General features: G+C 41.3%; 2 protein-coding genes across 3 annotated transcripts; one reads left to right on the plus strand and one right to left on the minus strand.

Annotated features, from left to right (window-relative positions):
- Window positions 1-449: 449 nt before the first annotated feature.
- LOC148067359 (rho-related GTP-binding protein RhoB-like) lies at window positions 450-2,651 on the plus strand. Its single transcript, XM_087805854.1, has one exon. It carries the CDS (start codon window positions 1,069-1,071, stop codon window positions 1,657-1,659), a length of 591 nt encoding a protein of 196 aa, XP_087661980.1. The 5' UTR covers window positions 450-1,068; the 3' UTR covers window positions 1,660-2,651.
- A 1,799-nt stretch (window positions 2,652-4,450) lies between these two features.
- Window positions 4,451-18,153, minus strand: LOC148067360 (apolipoprotein B-100-like). 2 transcript variants are annotated; one of them, XM_087805844.1, is made up of 26 exons: window positions 17,900-18,153; window positions 17,649-17,693; window positions 16,845-16,957; window positions 16,633-16,778; window positions 16,412-16,559; window positions 15,972-16,124; window positions 15,738-15,862; window positions 15,336-15,421; window positions 14,804-15,254; window positions 14,612-14,729; window positions 14,398-14,544; window positions 14,108-14,319; window positions 13,781-13,976; window positions 13,536-13,709; window positions 13,269-13,472; window positions 13,040-13,207; window positions 12,759-12,964; window positions 12,517-12,681; window positions 12,241-12,371; window positions 11,819-12,017; window positions 11,571-11,743; window positions 11,318-11,493; window positions 11,125-11,240; window positions 10,675-11,048; window positions 5,788-10,478; window positions 4,451-5,709 (listed from the first exon to the last, which is right to left on the minus strand). In XM_087805844.1, the coding sequence occupies exons 1-26, from the start codon at window positions 17,952-17,954 to the stop codon at window positions 4,600-4,602; spliced, it is 9,882 nt and encodes a 3,293-aa protein (XP_087661970.1). In that variant the 5' UTR covers window positions 17,955-18,153; the 3' UTR covers window positions 4,451-4,599. The 2 variants fall into 2 exon arrangements, with proteins under 2 accessions (XP_087661970.1, XP_087661969.1); XM_087805843.1 differs by having other exon boundaries at window positions 13,269-13,709.
- Window positions 18,154-19,581: the final 1,428 nt, after the last annotated feature.

A 19,581-nucleotide genomic window follows, 5' to 3' on the forward strand; every position in this document is an offset into this window, starting at 1 on the left:
TACATGGAGCATTATTATAATTATTATTAAGTATAATTATCTTTATTAATATGTTTTAATACATGTATTATATCTGTACTGCCACCACTAGGATGTGTTTACAAAACTTGCAATACAATGTTCTGAATCTGATACGGCCCAATATAATGTGTATATGTATCCACAGTATAATACAGTTCAATGTTTTTTTGTGAACTGCTGTGTCAACTTAAATGTATCCAATGAGGGAAGAATAAAGGTATAACATCATCAGCGTAACCTTACACCTCATGGAAACTCAAAATGAAAATATTACATAGCTAGTCTATAACAGTCTTTCTTTAACACTTCATATTTCTGTATGTAGAATAAAATCTTTATTTTTTAAAATGCAGCCCATCTTGTTTGTTACAGGCACAATAATAATAATGAATTTGCTCCATGAAAAAAACACCTGGATCCCAAGATAATACTTCCAGATCTGGGATTTTTTTTTTTTTAGTTATTGTTATCATGTGTAATATTTTTTAATACAAGGAGCATTATTGTTATTATTATCATGTGTATGAGTGAATATGTCTGGTTGTGTGAAGAGAAAACGATTATAACGTCTCATGTATTATTATCTTTATTAATATGTTTTAATACAAGGAGCATTATTGTTATTATTATCATGTGTATGAGTGAAACTGTCTGGTTGTGTGAATAGAAAAACTATTTTAACGTCTCATGATGAATTGAAATGTCAAACTCTGCCCCTCCAGGTTTCATCTTAACATGTGAGCATGACTTAGTGAGCAAGTTTTTTTTCTTCTTATGTCTGAACCAAGTTAGGTTTCGTCTGATATATTTGGGTGGATCCCGGACCAGGACCAGCCCCCTCCACCACTAAAAGCGGTCCCGGCTGAGATCCAATCCAAGGCAGCCTGGGCAGACCGTGAACGCACCACCGCCACTTCCTATTGGGTTGCTATATTTGGAATCCTACCTTCCTCTTATAAAGAGAATCGCGTTTGTTTCTGGATAATCGTCTCCGTTCGTTCAAGTCCCCCCCCGCTGTTGTGGACCTTGTGTTCCCGAGGACCACGAATGGCGACCATCCGTAAGAAGCTGGTGGTGGTGGGCGACGGCGCCTGCGGGAAAACATGTCTCCTCATCGTGTTCAGCAAGGACGAGTTCCCGGAGGTGTACGTCCCGACCGTCTTCGACACCTACGTGGCGGACATCGAGGTGGACAACAAGCAGGTCCAGCTGGCCCTGTGGGACACGGCGGGCCAGGAGGACTACGACCGGCTCCGGCCGCTCTCCTACCCGGACACCGACGTCATCCTCATGTGCTTCTCCGTGGACAGCCCGGACTCGCTGGAGAACATCCCGGAGAAGTGGGTCCCCGAGGTGAAGCACTTCTGCCCGAATGTCCCCATCATCCTGGTGGGCAACAAGAAGGATCTGCGCCACGACGAGGGCGTGAAGAGCGAGCTGTCGCGGCTGAAGCTGGAGCCCGTGAAGGCGGACGAGGGCCGCGCCATGGCGGCCAGGATCGGCGCCCACGACTACCTGGAGTGCTCGGCCCGGTCCAAGGAGGGCGTGTGGGAGGTGTTCGAGATGGCCACCAAAGCGTCGTTACAGAAACGGAAATCGCAGTCGGGGGGTTGTCTACGGTGCTGCGTTTTAATGTGAACTGAGAGAGAAGGAAAGTGGAGACTCCGGCTTTTATTTTGAAAGACTCGGGATTTTTTGCCATTTCAGAGACTTGTTTTTAAGTTGTTAACTGTTCAATGAACTTTGATGAATGATATGTCTAACCCTATATCACTTTGAATGAAAACAAAAGGAAAGGAAATCCAACCACGTGACTCAAGCAAGAGCTTGGCCGACATCCGGTTTTCACTGTGTCTATCGGCTGTGCCTTTTGGATTTTTTTTTTTCTTTTTCTTTTATGAGTCAAAAGAAGTGTCAATGAAAATAATATGTTGGTGTTGAACCAGTGCTGGGTGGTATGGCCGACAACAGTGTTTGTTGCGGTGTTTTTTGCTCACCTTGAGAGATGTTTACTTTATTTTTGAATGTGACTTGTTATTTATCAGTGGCTGTCTTTTCACTCGGTGGATTTAGAAACTTCCATATAGAAAACGGTCTTTTTTCAAAATGCACTTTAGCCTGCTTGGTGTTAACTTTACAATCACTACATCCAAAACTGCACTAACAAAACTTGATGTATTGTGCTGGTACTAATGCTCTTATTTTCCCCAACAACAAAAACAAATCATTAACTGAAAAATGACCGTTGAATAACTAAAACCCTCAAAAAAAGGGTTTGAATACACAATGAACACATCTTAATTCTACTAGTGTTTACTCACAAAGGTGTTACCACCCAGCACTCACGACAAAACACCCACTTTTGTTGACCTTGACTTGTGTATATCTTTATTTTTTTTTCTTGTGCCAAATGTCACAGCCAAAACATGAGCACTTGCATCTATGTTGTTATGTTTTTTTTTGTAATGTTGCACAAATGGGACACTTTTTTAAAATAAATAATTTCTGTGTACAAATCAGTATTTTTTTTTTCTTTCTGTAAATGCATTTTATTAAATGATTATCATCATTAATGAAAAATATCCATGGGCAGCAAGTAATGGGATATAAAAGCATTTTGTCAAGATGGAGTTCTTTTTTTCTTTGGATTTATTTCGACAAATGTTTAGAAAAATGAATGATCAGGGAGTATGACAGATGATGAAGACTCGCAAAACCATTTTGTTAACAATACCAATTTTACCAAAGTAAACATCTTTCACAATCATTGTCATATGATAATAAAAAAATATATGATGCAAAAGTCTTTGCTCTATTAACCTTTATTATCCATAATTACCTGATTAGTTTTGTGACTAAAGTAATTATTCATTAGGAAGAGTCAGAATTCTGCTCTGAATAATTTTCTTTTTTTTTTTTTTCCTAATCCAGTCTAGTGACAATGGTGTCAAAGTCACATTCTGTGTTGTTGCTGGGATTTGAGTCGACTTACTGGGCAGGAATGTGATGTGCTGGACTGGTTAATTCTCCCACACTGGCCCCTCTCTTGTGCCTCACATGTCGGCGGAGTCACGGCTCACACGGATCCACGCCATGAGGACAACATGCTGAAGCAGCAAACATCAGTCATTTATTATTAATGAAAGTAGTTCCATCCATCCTGGGATCCTGGTGGAAAAAGTTTGAATATAGAAGAAGCTTTTTTAGGGGTCTGATGCATTATTAACTGTCCTGCCATGGCAACATAACCATTTGTCTGTTATTGTAGAGTTAAAAAAAAAGTTGGCCACTAACCAAAATAAATTATATAAGTTCCATATAAGTTTTAATGCTAAGTAGAATTGTTGAGTTTAAGTATTTCAAGTGTAGTGTTTGTTAATTGTTTCAGTTTTATATAACAGAAAATGCATTAAAATCAATAGGTAGATAGACAGAACTTGATTAATCACTCTGGAGATCTCCTTTGGGATGTTGGTCAAAAAAACAAAACCTAACAAATAATTAAACCTAATAAAAGTAACCTTACTAGTGTCTTGACTTTCTACTTAGATTATATATTAATTTCAAGATTTAATCGTCTTTATTTTTCGCTTTTTTATTTTTCTGAAAACTAAACAAACATAAAAAATCTAATATTGCTTAATTGTCTTACCTTTACCTGATAATAAAAGGGTCACAGGTCCCTCCCAGAGTTTAAGGGCACGTTCAAAAACACTTACATTTTTTTTATATATAATAATCATCTTATACTTTATTTTGAGTTTTTTTATTTTTGCCCAATTGGTAATTATTGAAATTATTAAATTGAAATGATAATTTATTATCTATAATAATATATATGAAAATGTATTTTTAGTATCGTGTACCAAACTGATGGTAGCCCTTAAGGTCACATGGTTGCCTTGGTGTAGCTCACAGTTAAAAAAAAAGTTGGTGACCCCTGGTATAGAGCAACTGGCTTTGGGACTGTTGGGGAAATGATCCAAATTTTCTTCATATTTTGCCGATTCATGTTTTGTGTATTTTGGTGTGGATTCTGGGTCACCTTTGGTAGCTGAATTGTTACAGGTTCACTGTGAATTTTGACCATTTATTTATGTTTTTATTAATTTATATTAACTATATAATGAAATATATATGAATCATAACATTTCATCATAACAATTGAATCATAACATGTGATCTTTATTTCTTAACCATCTGATATTGTTCAAAGATGGAATCATTTGCTCTGTTTGCACTAAAATAAGACAGAAATTAGAGGGTCCCACAAGTTCGAGACCCTTGGTTGAGGGTAAGTTTGTTTTTTAACTGAGGGAGGAATAAGAGGAAGAATGGGGAGTTAAACTCTGCAGGTAGATTCAAGTACTTAATAACACTTGATACAAAATATCCCAAACTTGTCAAAGAAAAAAGGAAACTGTTTGTGCTACAAAGGATCTTTATTGAACATGTTTTTAAATAAACAACAACAAGCTGCTGGTGGACACAAACAGGGAGTCACCAGAGAAATACTGGAGCAGAGCTTTAGACAAACAGAGACAAACATTGGTGAGGCGCGTTCTTAGAAGTTAACAATTAGTTGTAGTATGCTAAGAAAGGAATTGGGATGTCGAGGTCAATCTGTCGGTCACTAACTCTCAGATAAGGTTCGACAATCTGACTTTTCTCTTTAAGGTTCACGATGAGTGTGTTCTGGAAGTTGTTAGCCTCCTTCATGAAAGAGCTGATGTTACTCTGGATGGTGGTCTGCAGTTCTTCAATGGACATCTCGCCGAACATCCTATCCTCAACCTTCTCTCTAACAATTTGGAAACACTCAATCAAATATATGACAGAGAAATTTGCATGCCAAACAACAGCTCTTACAATGCGGGAGTTGGCGATGTCATTAAAAAGATGCTCCAGGTAGAACACCACTGAGTCTACGTCCATAGTTCTCACAATTTCCAGAAATCTCTCAGACTTCTTTACAGCAAATTTCACAGACTCTGTAGCCATATTGTAGTAGTCTTTCAACTCAATTTGCCTGACTGATCCAAACAGAAAAATCAGGTCGGCCTTGGTTCTCCTAAGAATTCTCGACAACTCTCTGACTAACTCCTCTCCGCTAACAACAAAATCAGTTGCGGGAACAACAAAGTAAATGGCCTCGACATACTTAATGGCTTCTGCGAACAATCTGTTGAAGTAAACTGGAACAGCGACATACACCTTGTCGATAGTATCTATAAGGAAAGACCTGCACTCCAGGAAGATCTCTGTCCCTGTCAGTCTACGCTGGTAGCCTGGGATTCTGAACTGGGTCTCTTTAAGGAATTTAAAAACTGCATCCAGGACAGCTAAGACATTCTTCTGGTACTTCTGCAAAATCGAACTTGCGAAATTGGTTACAGTTGTCAAAACTACAGGAGGTTCAACTTCCCTCAGACTCTCTGCTGCCCTCTTCATCATAACCTTTCCTTGTTTCTTCATTTTGTAAACGCTTCTCTGGAGGTCTCTGGCCTTATTGGTGAGCTCAGTATAGGTTTCGTCAACAGCCTCGAAGATAGTAGGGACCTTTCTGTTCACTTCAAGCATCATTTCGTTTGGGATCTCCATGTTCCAGGTGGTCTGAACATTAATAGTCTCGGAGTTGGTCATAGAGATCTTTGTCAAGATGATATCCACGTCTTTGGTGGGTTCCGACTGTTGAGAGAAAGAAAACATATCAGTATCCTGTTGTTTAAAATTCCATATGCATACTTATGAAGCTGATGTTCTTACCTGGTAGCGGCCGTAGACTCTAGCTCTCACTTGCGCCGGGCGCTTGGTCTGCATCTGAACACCGATGAGTCCAGCAGGGGTTGAAAGAGACATGACAAGACCTTCTGTTGGATTCGCAGTTACCACTTGTTTGACTTCCATGGCGTCCTCCATAAGATGGATGCGCGCTGCGTTGGTCATAGAAGTGTCAACAATTTCAGAGGTGACTAACATCGAGCCGTCGTGGTTGACTTCGAACTGCATGTATTTGGCACTCAAGGCAGAGACCATTTTAACACCTTTGGGGACCTTGCTGAGATCCATGTTTCCTTGAATCTTTCCCTTCAGGAGCTCACATGGAGTGGTGGAGGAGGCGTCAAAGTGAACGTTGATGCTGTCTAGATTGTTATTGAGCAGACTGGCTTCACTTGTGAGGGTGATCATTTCAGTCTTCAAAGAGAACTCGTGCATCAGATCGCCCATCTTGGGGATGTCGATCCTCTGCACCTCGGGCACTGTGATTTTGGGAAGAGTCAGCTTGCTGAGGGCAGATGGAACGTGCAGAGTGGGCATGGAGATGAGGCTGGAATCAGGCAGGGGAATGGTGAAGGTGGACAGTTCCACGTTCATCACTGGCACCTTGAAGGCTGGGACTGTGACGGTTTTGGGCAGTTGAAGGCTGTATTTCTCATACTCATCCTGGGCCCTGTTGTATGTGGAAGCCAGCATGGCAGCAGCTTTGTCCTTGCTGACAAGCATTCTCTTGTGCAGAGTCTTCATGTTCATATTAATGCCATTAATGGCAGGTTTAAGATTGATGTAGATCATGAATGGTTCAGGGTTTTTCTTGTACGTGAGCTTGCTGGTAATGTCAAGGGTCTGCTGAGGAGTAATCAGATATTTAGCCAGGCCAGTGTTGGACCACAGTGAGAAATCCTTAATTTCTGGTGTGGTTACATCAAAATAGGGCACCGTAATCGAAGGAATGGTGACCTCCTTCTTCAGTACTTCAAGGTCTGCTTCAGCATGGATCTGGGAATTAACTCTGATTTCCGTCTCTACGTTGTCTACGGCAAACTGATGAGAATATTTGTACTGATTGAATCTTGCCAAACCAGTCCAGCCGGCCTGTTGCACTTCAGTTTTCAGAGAGAGCACCATGTCGTTCTGAAGATCCACCTTTGTGCGCAGGCTGATTGGGAATGGCATGCGCATTTTGCTGTTCAGCTTGTTCTTTGTGTCAAAGGTCAGCTCATCAGTGGAGACCAGAGCGAGGGCAGCATTTGAGATGACAAGATCCTCCATTTCTGTGTTATGAGAAGCAGTGAAGTGAATTTTCATGTCTTCGGTCTTGGCCTGGAACTTCAGTTCTGCAACACTGGTCTTTATGATGGGCGCCTCTGTGACAGCACTGGCCTCAATCATGACGTGACGGAGGATGCAAATGTCAGCAGACAGGTTATGAATGGCTTTCAGGTTTTTGTTGCTGGTTTCCCCTGCAAATGTTACTTTGGTTGTGCACAGATCCATAGTGACCTCCATGTCACTCTTATGTGCCAGCTCATCCGTGTATTTCTGAAGGGAATATTTTCCATTAGCCAGGTTGTTCATGATCAGGCTTGCAGTGCCATCTTCCAGCACAAACATCGTCTTCTGGTTCATGGACATGTCGCTGGAGAAGCTAAGGGGCAGCATGTTCATGCCGTGTTTGTAGTTTGTCTCCATTTTTGCAGAAACTCCACTACCAGCAGCAAAGTGAATAGAATTAACAAGCTCGGCAGTGTAGAGTTCAGTCATGACATTGGCTGTTGTTGATGCTGTGACCTCTGATGGCAGGGTAAAGATGGTCATTGCTCCTTGGTGGTCAAGATTAAATGATGACTGTTCAATCTTGATGTTCTCAGAGACAGACAGGTGGCTCATTTTGGGCATAGCCAATAGCGCACTGGCATCAAGGGTGAAATCCAGGACCCTGAGGGTGGATGAAGCTTGAGATTTCAGGTTGATTTTGAACTCTGGGGTGACTGAAGACGTTGTAGTGTTTGTCAAATCCGCCATGGTCTTAAGTTTGTAATGAGGGGAAGTCACCTTCAATTCTCCGTAGAGTTTGCCAAAGCAGGGGATTTTGCTCATGTCTGCCGCCTTCTCTTTCAGCTTCATAGCAAGAGTTTCATAATCAAAAGATTGAAGTTTCTGGATTAAGGTCATGAAATAGCTGCTCATGTCTTCAATCAGCTGCGTAAAGTCAAAGGAATAGATCTCATTCAGGAGTTCCTGAGCTGGTGCCATCATCTTCTGAACCACAGGCTTGATGTCAATTGACTTAATAGTGGTAAACACGTTGTGGATCTTTTCCCTGATTTGGTATTTCTTCATCATATCAACAACCTGATCCATGATGACTGCGATCATCTTCTCAACCTCATAACTGGAGAGGAACTCTTCAATTCTTTCATACATGATATCTAACTTTGTGGAAATGTTATAGTTCTTAACCCATGTCATGATGGCTTCCCTGATGGTCTTCAGAACCTCAATGATTTTGTCGGTAGGGATCTTGGATGTCAGATTCATCACGGTGGCTTCTACTGAGCTGACAAACATCTTGATGTCCTGGATGAAGGAATATAAGTCTAAGTTGTTGATGACAGATTTCAGCTGCTCCACCTTGTTTTGAACCATGGTACTGATCTCATACTTGGTGTTGATGTCTTTCAGCATCTCAACAGTACTGTCCATGAGTCTCATAAGTGTGGCCTTTGTATTTTCAATGACTGCAGGTAAATATTCCATGAATGGAATCAGGATAAGGTGGCTGTCGCTATTCTTGTCGTACTTCAAGAATCCAGAGACTGCGTAGTCGTTGCTTGCATCTGTCATGAAGTTGGTGGAGAGTGTTCCCTTCATCTCAACTCCCATGCGTTCAGCCTTGTTGTAGGCATCCAGCTCCTGAGAGAAGGAGTGCTCATTCAAATTGGCTTTCATCTTCAGAACAACGAGCTGCTCTTCGAGGTTCAACACACTGGTGAACTTGTTGTCAATGCTGGTCGTGATAGTGGGTATCCCGCTCAGTTCATGGCTGCTTGAGGCTCTTTGTTCAAGAGAGTGGAGGAACTTCAGAGGTTCTGCTTTCAGCAGGAATTTGCTATAAACCTCACCGCTGTGCTTACCGAACAGGTAAACAGCACCATTGGAGTTAAACATGGCATCGATGTTCAAGGTGAAAGGTTCAGCAACAGCATTAATATTGCTGTCGACCTGGAGCAATGGGGATTTGAGGTTGGCCAAGTTCTTCAGAGTCATGGTCAATCCAGCCAGTTCCATTTCGGTGGCATGAGACATCTGGGTACCCAAAAGTTTACCATTTGTGTTGCACTTGGTAGAGATGATCATGTCTACAACCTTAATTTCATAGGTGTGTTTCAGCTCCTCCTCCTTAATGGCAGACATCATCGATCCAGTCATCTCCATGTTGTAGGGCTCTGCCTTTAACTGGGCCTCGTTCACAAAGTTTACGTTCATGATCTTCAGGTTATTTTTCATGTTTGCAGAAGCCTTGTAGCTCTCCATGTTCATTGTGATGTCGTGCATGTATGAGTTGGCTGCATTAAGCACGTTTTCTGTCTGGGACTGGAGCGTGAAAGATCTCAGGGAGAGTGAGAGAGAGTGGGTGTTATCAGTCCTCATGTCGAGGAAAGATCCCACAATCTTGTTGGAGAGAACAAGGCCATTTTCATTGAGCCTGAAGTTCACTCTGTTTCTGGTGTTAAAGTCATAGAGGTTTCCCTTCAGCATGCCATTGATGTAAACATCAGAGCTGGCAATCTTTCCCTCAATGTTGAGCTCTGCATTGCTATCTCTGATTCCACCCTTTGTTGAGAGGGACACGGTGGCTCCGTTGGTGTCAACTCCACCATGGAAAACATTCTCAAAGGAAAGTGGGCTGTGCTGCATGGCAGTTGTGCAACTGGTGGTCAGACCATTCATATTCAGGGCTAAAGTTGCTTTGTGGGAGGCGATGCTTGAGAGAGTGTTGACTGAAGCATCAGCATTGAGCTCCAAGCCTGAAGGATTCATTGATCCAGTGAGCAAAGTGTAAACAGAGTCACCGGCGTGATTCTCAATACGAAGGCTGGCCTGCTCGCCTGAGGCGGACAGCTCCATCTGGTTACGGACGACTCTGTCCTGAATCTTGGTCACTGAGTTGGAAGAAGCCAGGAGCTGAAGTTTCTTGAAGCTAATGGCTGAATTTGTTGTGTGCTCGACCGCCAAGATATTTAGGTTGGTGTTGGACTCAAAGTTAAGCTCGTCAATAAAGTATGCTGCCTTGATTTTGTTTGAAGCCTTCAATACGTCAAAGTCAATATTAACGTTGCTTTCCATTCTTGCTTCTTTTTTGGCCGGCTCAAGAGAGAAGGTGTTCAGATAAGTGGTGGTGCCAGTCATGTGTCCGATGGTGGCGGAAGCATCTGCGTTGATGTCTCCAGAGAGGATCCCAGAGTCAAGGCTGAACTGGTTGGTGAGCGTCATAGAAGTTTGCACACCTACAGGGGAAGCTGCGTTGATGTTGAATCTACCAGTTGACTTTATGTTGTCGGTCACATCGAGGGTCTCCAACAGGTTTACACTAGTTTGGATCAAGTCATGCTTCAGTGAACCATCAATCCTGAACTTCATTGTTTTGTCTTCTGTGTCAATTATTTCTGCAGCTCCTGTAAAGACAAGAAAGTCACATAAAAATGTAAAAAGTGTCAAGATTCCGTTTTTATAAGGACCTGAATGGAACACAAATATTTATATATATATATATATATATATATATATACAGTATATATATATATATATAAATATATTTATTTTACAGTTCTTACTGGTTAAGTTTTGCTTGTCAAGAATCTGAAAAATTACCTTCAGTTATGAAGGAGAGCATGCTCATCGGGCTGTCAGCGATCACTTTGAATTTAGCCAAGTAGTTGGGCGTGTTCTCTGTGTTGTTTCCGGCTAAAGCTGTCGCCTCCAAGTTATAGTAGTTGCTGTTGAGCTTGGCGGACATTTCCATCTTTCCAAACAGGGGCAGAGTGAGTTCTTGTTCTGTCGGGATGGTGAAAGCGGGAATCCTGATCTCACGAGGGCCCATGTCGAGACCAATTTGAGGGACGGTCATGGGAGGGGTCTTGACTGCAGCTGGGATCATCAACTCCTCAGAGGATTTACCACCATAAGGCAGAGGGACTGTGATGGTCAGACTGTCTTGTTTGAACTGGTAATTGAATTTGCTTTCACTGTGAAAAAGATAAAATACAGTTTACACAAAAGTCAAGCAGTAATACAACAAACCCTCATGTGTGTGTTTCTTACAAGTTCATAAAAAAGTTCTCAGGCATGGAGGGCATCTTTGTCTTCTCTACTTTGTTCATCAGCATTTCAACGAAGGGAACTTCAGTTGCAATCTTCTGCTTCCAGATGTCGGACGCCTAAAGACAGCATCGTTCATTTTCCACTCTCACCCTCCAAGGAAAAAAGAAAAAGGATAGTAATCCTATAAACTCACCTCAAACGCTTTTTCAACAATGTGACGAAGTTTCATGTCGGTCTTGGGAACCTGCTGATTCATGGCTTCAGCTACGATCTGTCCGAGCCAGACCTGAGTGGCCTCAGTGTACGGCACCAGTGTGTTGGTGTCAGCATTCATGTTGGACATGAGCTCAACCTCCAACTGGTCAGCAGCTGTTGAAAAGATCATACAGAACGTTTGTAAAGTGAAATCTTGTGCTGGAGATGGCTGCAACAGAGGACATTCATACCGTATCTGAAAGTGACTCCCTGCATGGAGGAAGTGTCAAAGACCTTGACATCACTCTTGATCTGCATGCTGAGTCCAGCTGCTCTGTTCATCGTTGCAGTGATGGTAGCGTCGGTCTTGAGGGCAGGGACTAAGAGCTGAACCTGGAGCATGCTGTCCATCATGGCCTTCATCCTGGAATTCAGCATCATTTAGTTAATATTTCAAAACCTCACACGATCATGTTCGGACAAGGAGAACTGGACTCACTGTGCACGTCCAGTCAGAGAGAGCTGGGGCACGTTCTTGTTGGAGAGCTCCAAGATGAGGGATTTGCCTTTGCTGCCGTCGGTGAAACCAATCTTGACTCCGGCTTCAACATCAAAGTCAGGGACCAGCAGCTGGGAGGTGAACACGTTTCTGTTCCTGTTGTATTTCATGAGGATTGAGGCCTCAGTGGGCTTGGAGCCTAAAAACGCAAGGTTCAATCATAGTTTTAGAAGTTGGAATGCAGCCCCAGGAGTCTCAAAACAGATTTAACTTCAGAAAGAGATCGGCGGGTTATGAAAATATGGTCAAAACGTTGAATAGAGGCTCCAGTTTTTGGGTTTATAATTTTTAGTTTTTTATATTATGGAGGAAAACAAAATTGTGTGTTGATTCGATTTTCATCATCTGTGTAAATCTCTTACCTTCAGCTCTCAACATCATCTTCACTGAATCGACAGTCTGGCGTCCATCCTTTCCTTCGTTCAACATCTTGTAAGCCATAGTGGCGGTGTACTCGTTGACATCCTGGTTTGGCTCAAGGGTCAAAAAATACCTGTTAAGAAAAAAAAAAACATTATTCATTTGTGTTCCACAATATGCTGCAAAAATTGCTTAATGAATATTTTTGGTGTATGTTCGTTCTTTTTTTTAGAATTTTGATATTTTAGATTTCAGTGTTTACATCATCGTTGACTCACTTGTTCTCTCCAGTCAGAGGGAAGTAAGGTGTCGCAGGTCTGCCAATAACACCGTGGCGGATTTCCAAGCAATAATTAAATCCAGCAAACATGTTACAATTTTTTTCTCCGTCAGTGTCCGGGATCACAACAGCCTGGTCGGCGCCAATGATCATCACTTTGTTGCTGTTTTGACAAAATTGTAATATATTAATAAAAGTATTTTTTGAATTGATTGATTGGTATCAAGTTGAGGAACTTACTTGATTTTCAAGAGGTTTGTGGTCTTCTCGACGGCAGGGATAGAAATCTTGATCTGGTCTGCCTCCATGGAGAGCTTAGCGTTCAGCGTGCTCTCGTGGTAAAGGTTGGTGTGCATCTCCACAGCAGAGACGACAAACTCGGGCATATGGACCCCCATCGTTGTCAGAACCTCCAGTCCAACCTCAGGCTTGAACATCACCTCTTTCTGCAGGACAGATAAAAAAAAAGGAAAGTTCAATACTGATGTTCATTTTGATGTTCATTGAGCTGAAATACGCACCAGGTCTCTTGTGAAGGTAATGCCTCCCTTGGCTCCAGGAGTGAATGTGCCAGACAGAGCAAAAGTCAAAGGCAAACCGGAAGCAGTTGGCAGCACAAATTTGTTGTCCATGAAGATGTAGTGGGCGAAGATGTTGTTGTTGGTGCCTGACATCATTTTGCGGATAAACTACCAAAAGAGATTCAATGTTTAGCTGTGTTGCCCAGACAAAGTGTTTTAGAAAACTTACAGTTTCAGGTATGATCTTCAGGAGGATATCAGAGTACATAAAAATGTTCTGAGCCACACTCTTGAGTTCGCTTCCCTTCATGAAGCCCATCTCATTTCCCAGCAGCCTCAGGTAGGCCATGGTCTCTGGAGCCTCCTGGTTCAGCAGATTGTTGAATGTCTTGCTGAAGCTGCGGACGATTTCTCTCACCAGGTCTTCGGGAACCTTCAGAGACAAATATTTGTTAAATTTTCCAGAAGAACTCTGAAGAAATCTGATTCTCCTTACCTTCTGTCCCTGCATTTTCAGGGGAGCAACCCACTTCTGCAAAACTTCGTTGATCTTTGATGGCATTTTATCCTCAGACCAGTAGATAGCCTTGGACACAGCGTCAGGGAAGAATCCGTTCTTTCCAAACAAGGCCTCAATGGTGGGCTCAAATCCCTTTCCCTCAATTCCAACCTGTCATCAATTAAGAGTTAACAACTGAGCATTTTACCTTATGAGAGAATTCACTGTTTTATATCAAGAACCTCGTAGAAGTCCATCTTGTATCCAAAAGCATCCAGGGTTGTTTTCAGCATGACCTCTCTGGGCACCTGGCTGCTGGAGTCAAAGATCATGTTGCTCTCGAGCATGGCCATCTTGTAGTTGCGGGACTTCATCGTGAAGTCAATATGACTGGTGACATCAGTGTCCTGAAGGGCGTCCAGGAGTTTCTCCCCAAGCCTGGTGGAAAAGTGAAGCAGCTTTTAAACATTTAAAATGTTTTCATCTTTTGATGTTAAGTTCACAACTTAAAATAATAAAATGATCCAGTTATTCTCAATACAAACATTACATGAGGGAATTAGACTTACATCTGGGTGTCCTTGTGAGTGGACGTCATGATGTTGTAGACGTGGGAGGACACGAAGGACTTGACCTGCACTTTCTCCTCCGTGGTCAGGATCTTCTTCACAATATCGATGTCACTGTCCTGAGGGTCTTTCATCAGCATCAGGTAGGCAGCCAGGCGCTTCTGCACGGCACCCCTGGGGTACTGGCAGACCCGCTGCAGGTTGGAGCGCACCTATGGAGGGAAAGAGAGTGTTGGTAATTGTCGTGAATTGGTAAATGTATGGGAGTGGGGTATGGGAGCAGGGGTCACCTCGTCGGTGAGGGTAATGTGTCTGAAGGCCTGGATGGCGGCGAGCTGCACGGACAATGTGGTGGAAGGCTGCCTCATGCACTTGATCATGGTGGAACCGATCGCAGGGTCAGCGGCTTCCATTGCCTCGCCCATGTTTCCAACAACCTGAAAGACGACGATAGTATCATCACCATGAGATTCCAGTGTGTATGTGTGACAGCCTGCCACTTACTCTCAGAATGAGGAAGGTCAGATCTTTGTCTCCGGCACAGTCGGCACCCAGAAGGGATGCGATGAAGTCATAGACAGCAGTGATTTCTGGGGTGACCTTTTTTTCTTCAGCGTAGAGCCTATTGAGATGTAAAGCATTGATAAACCACCACACTAAATTGTGCAGGATAAAAGTCGATCAACCCGGACTTACTTATTGACCTCTCGGCTCAGGGCATACATGATGGCTTTGCTTTGCTTGTACTTGGCCATCTCCAGCATGTCGCTGACCATGAGGCGGGACGGAGGCGTGATCAGAGACATGGCGTAGACGGTGGCGTCGACCTCCAGAGCGGCGGTGTCGAAGGTTCTGAGGACGGCGAGCAGGGCGCTGCCGCACTCCGGGGTGCCGCACTGAACCAGCGCTTGGAGGGTGAGAGCCATAGACTTGTCGGCCATCTCGAGGGTGGCGGGTTTCAGGACGTCGACCTTCAGTCCGCGGAGCTCTGACACCAGTCTGGTGAAGAGGTGGGCGCGTTTCTCCCCTTCGGTGGTCACTGCCAGGGTGTACAGCTTCTGGAAGGTGGACATGGCCACATCCTTGGTCTGCACTGGCAGTTTGTCGTCGGTCACTTCCATTCTCAAGAACTTGACCATGGTTTCACCTGAAATCGAATGTTTAGTTAATAAAGAAAGCATTGAAGGGGATCTCTAAAGACCTAACAGGTGTTTAAATATGTCTTTACCAGTGTTGAAGACTCTATCGTTGATCTTGCTCATCTCCCTCAGACTCACAGTCTGCTTGACCAAGGTGGTAATCCCATATTCGTTTCTGTGGAGAAACAATATTAAATCAATGATGGCCTAATGACAAAAGTATTTGTATGTATTAGAACATTCTTTATAAGACAAAATAAATAAATAAACAACAGATATTATTTCAATGTTATTACAAACTAAAGGTAGAAAAAACTCTCAAAATGATGATTTCTTAAATGTCAATTTTATAAAGGGCCACTTACAGTATAAAGTCAATGTTTGCCATGAAGGGATATACAACGCATATAATGGCCTTCTGGCTCCGCTTTTTTCATGCAGGCACCTAACTTTTATGCCTTAAACACTAGGTAACTGTACTTGGAACTTACTGGTAAGAGAAGGGAAGGAAGATGTGTTTTTCAACACAGCTTCCTTTGGTCATGTGGGTCTTCTGGTTGTCGAACTTGTAGTTGCACTTCTGGGTGCTGCTGATCATCTTGGACAGAGGAAAGTGCTGGTGGAGAAGAGAACATTATAAATATACTTAGGCCAGGTAGTGAGCCTTGGGGAACCTCTAGTGTCTGAACTGTTGCATTGTGATGAGGTTTTGTTGGGACTCCTACCATGCCAGAGATGAGAGCCAGAGGGCTGCTAGCCTGCTTGCGAGCTGTGAAGGCATCGCAGTTGGACAGGTCCCGACTGAGGGTCACATCGGTGGGGATGCCCTCTCTGGCGTTAACGGTGACTTCGGTGGGACAGACTCCGTGGACAGTTTCCTGCAAAACATGACCAAAACAAATGATAAATCGCCTTAAGTGACCCTTTTTCTTTTCTAATCAGATGATCTTGATAGTGTTATGTGAGCAGGCCAACGCGGCACTGCTATCTGGGACTTTGACCCTCCAACCTGAAGATGACTAATATGGAATCATGTTGTTTCCTGAGACGCTTTATCAGCTTATCTTATCGTTGTGCAACTTGTTTATCGCTATGATTCTAGGACACAAACAGGGCCTGGAGTGCGTCACCTGAATTAATTAATGGAGCAACAAGAGAAGCTCACCATTTCCTTGTTCTCCTCCTCCTCCAGGAATGGCACCAGCAGCACAGAGACGATTCCTCTCTTGATGTTCAGGATGTTGACCGGCTCGTCCTCCTCAGCAAAGAGTCTCAGTTCACTTTCTCCTTCGACTGTGATCTTCAGAGGGTTCCTGAATGTACAGACAACTGTGGTTAAACCTCAATTCTACCCAGTTTGAACTTCTTTGAAGTGGTAAAACTTACTTGGCCATGGCGACCTTGAACGCCTCAGCCTCGGCAGCAGGACGATACATCGGGGTTCCCTCAGCATCCACAGCGTAGATCTCACTCAGAGAGCATTCGGTGGTGCGCATGAGGAAGCCACAGGTGCGTGGGACATCGATCTCAACCTATAAATACAACATGATATTTAAAATATAATTCACTGCGGCCAAAAAGAGAAGGAGGACACTAACTTTGCAGGTCACTTTAGGGCCGCTCTTGTTGTCTGTTGCTCCCGTCACACCGTTCAAGCTTTCTGCCTCGTAGTCGTACACAAACTGCTTGAAGTTCTTTAATCTTTTTTCCACTGCGAATGAACACGTTAAAAATAATGAACACTTAAAATCACTTAAAATAATTCACATGGGTCATTGACAAATAAAAACACGCACAGCACATAAAAAAACGAAAAAATATTTTCAATTTTATGTGTAACAAGTTTTTTTTCGAAAACTTTTCAAATAAAAGTTACTCAAAATACAAAAATAATTAACTGTAGTTTAACATAAATAAAAAAAAAATGTAATTTCACTTCATTTTTTATCTTCTTATTTAAGGTATTGAACCTTTGTCTAAATTTAATAAATATAAAATATATAAAACACCACTAGAAAATGATATTTAAAAAGCAAAAGAAAAAAGGTGATTAAGTAAACGTGTCGAACCTTTAGGTGCTAATATATCTACTGAATATAAATATAGTTAAGTCATCTTAATAATTAAATAATAATTAATAAATAATTAAAGAAAAAATATGTTTAATTATCATATGAATTCATTTTAGACAACTGAAACAGTTTTTTATAATACTTTAAATTTCAGATATAAGTGTTAAAATAATAGTACATTAACACAAGTTAATGTAGACCAGGAACAAAATCACATTGTAGAAGCAAGATAAAAATAAATACATCATCAAATTTCACACATTTATGCCTTAAAAAACGAAACGACAAAACAAATATATTTAAACACCAGAAAGTTAACATGACACTTACTGCTGCACATGACAAATTTGTCGTCAACATTTTTCACGTCTTGCTCTGTGAAGAAACAAACCAAATAATTTCAATAGAAGAAGGAAAAAAGTCGCTGCAGGTAATCTTTTTAAACAGAAGAAATTTTTCCCCATGTTTGTTTTTATGTTTGAAGTAAGAAAACGATTTGAAATATCAGAATCATTACTTTGCACATTATTTCAAATTAGTTTTTTTTCTACTTTTTACAAAGAAATTAAAGAAATACTCACGGGCCAGCGTACAAGTGGCCATCAGCAGCAAAAGGCTGAGCTTGGTACCCCCCATGGTGACGGGCTAAAAGCTCCTGTGTGCCGTGAGGAAAAAGAGAGTCCTGCTTGGACTGCGAAGACTAATGTTCGTCTCCTTGTCGCTTGGCTTTTATAGTCCTGTAATCTTACTGTATGTGATCATCGAGACCTGAGAATGTGTTGTCCTGGTTCCAAAGTCTCTGGCGTCCCTGTGGCAGGCCAAAGGTACAAAACTCTTTCACAAACTGTCAGCAGTAGGTAGGGGGGGGGGGTTTGCAATTGATTTCAGGAAGATATTTTGTTTACTTCTGTTTGATCAACAAGTAGAGTCAGGAGAAAATGTGAAATGAACATACATTAACATGTTATTTTAAATGTTAGACATTAAATTGAGAGCAAAATCAGACATAATTAAGTTGTATTGCTCCGTCAAAGTGCGTCAGACTCATCCTCTGGATCCTTGCCACAGTACATGCGTAGGTATCATTTTTAAATCACCTCATTATTACACCATAAAACAACAACTATCCAATATTTAGAGCAATTCTTAGTTAATGCATATATTGTTATAATAAGCCTTCAAGAGTACACATCGTGTTTAAAAATGTTATAAATATTAAGGTAAAACGCATAACAAATCTATTGTAAGTAACTGCCAAAAATGTACATAACACATTTGAATCAGAATATTACGAGTTAAATACATAGAAAATCGTGTCAAAGAATTACATTGTTGTACAAAAAATGCTTGAAGTTCTTGAATCTTTGTTCCCCCCAAAAAATGTTTACAGCTTAAGCCAAGTAAAATAATAAGAATGAGATACATTCAAAATTATTGCTTTTGTCTTCTTATAATTTAACAACCCAAAAGAAAAAAGCTTGTTAAAAACATCAATTGTCATCACAATGAAATAACTTGAAAAAATAAAATAAAAATCAATCAACCTTGTGTCTCTTTCTTTGGATATTTTTGTGAATTAATATAAAATTAATTAATTGGACAAAAAAAGCAGATGTACAGAAATTAAGTTGAACTCTAAGAAGCTAAACTATAAAAATATACATGATTATAGTAAAAATATTTTTTAAACACAATACTGAGGTATTGAATATTTAAACGTCTTTAGATGTGGACAAACACTCAAGACTATCACACAAAGATAGGAAAACAAACCTTTGGCCCCATGACTCCTGAACAATGTGATCCATATTGACGTCCTGAGATCAAAACTTGACTCATCAAGTCTTGCAATGAGTTGACATATCAGTCGCTGACTATAGTGTTGCATTTAGAATGATTTCAAACTACGATTTACTACACTTTCTTGTTAAAAGCCTCTCAGAAAACCTTGGATGTATGTTTTTTTGTTTAATGTGCTTTAAAACTAACATATATATCATGAAAAAGGATGGCAATGAACACATTTGTTACCATATTGGTAAGGAATAACATTTCACTTACTAGAAAAATGTATATATACACTCTTTGGTTTACATAATTCAATTTGGATTGTTTGTGTTGTTTGTTCTGTACATGTAATAGAAAAACCTTTACAATTAAAAATATTCAAATGGCAAATATATATATGTATTAGCTGTTTAATGTGTTGTAAAACTAACATAAATAAATATAATATAATGAGTATCAATAAGAGATTTGTTAC

The sequence above is a fragment of the Callionymus lyra genome, chromosome 13 (assembly GCF_982586985.1).
Source record: "Callionymus lyra chromosome 13, fCalLyr1.hap1.1, whole genome shotgun sequence".
Lineage (NCBI taxonomy): Eukaryota > Metazoa > Chordata > Actinopteri > Syngnathiformes > Callionymidae > Callionymus > Callionymus lyra.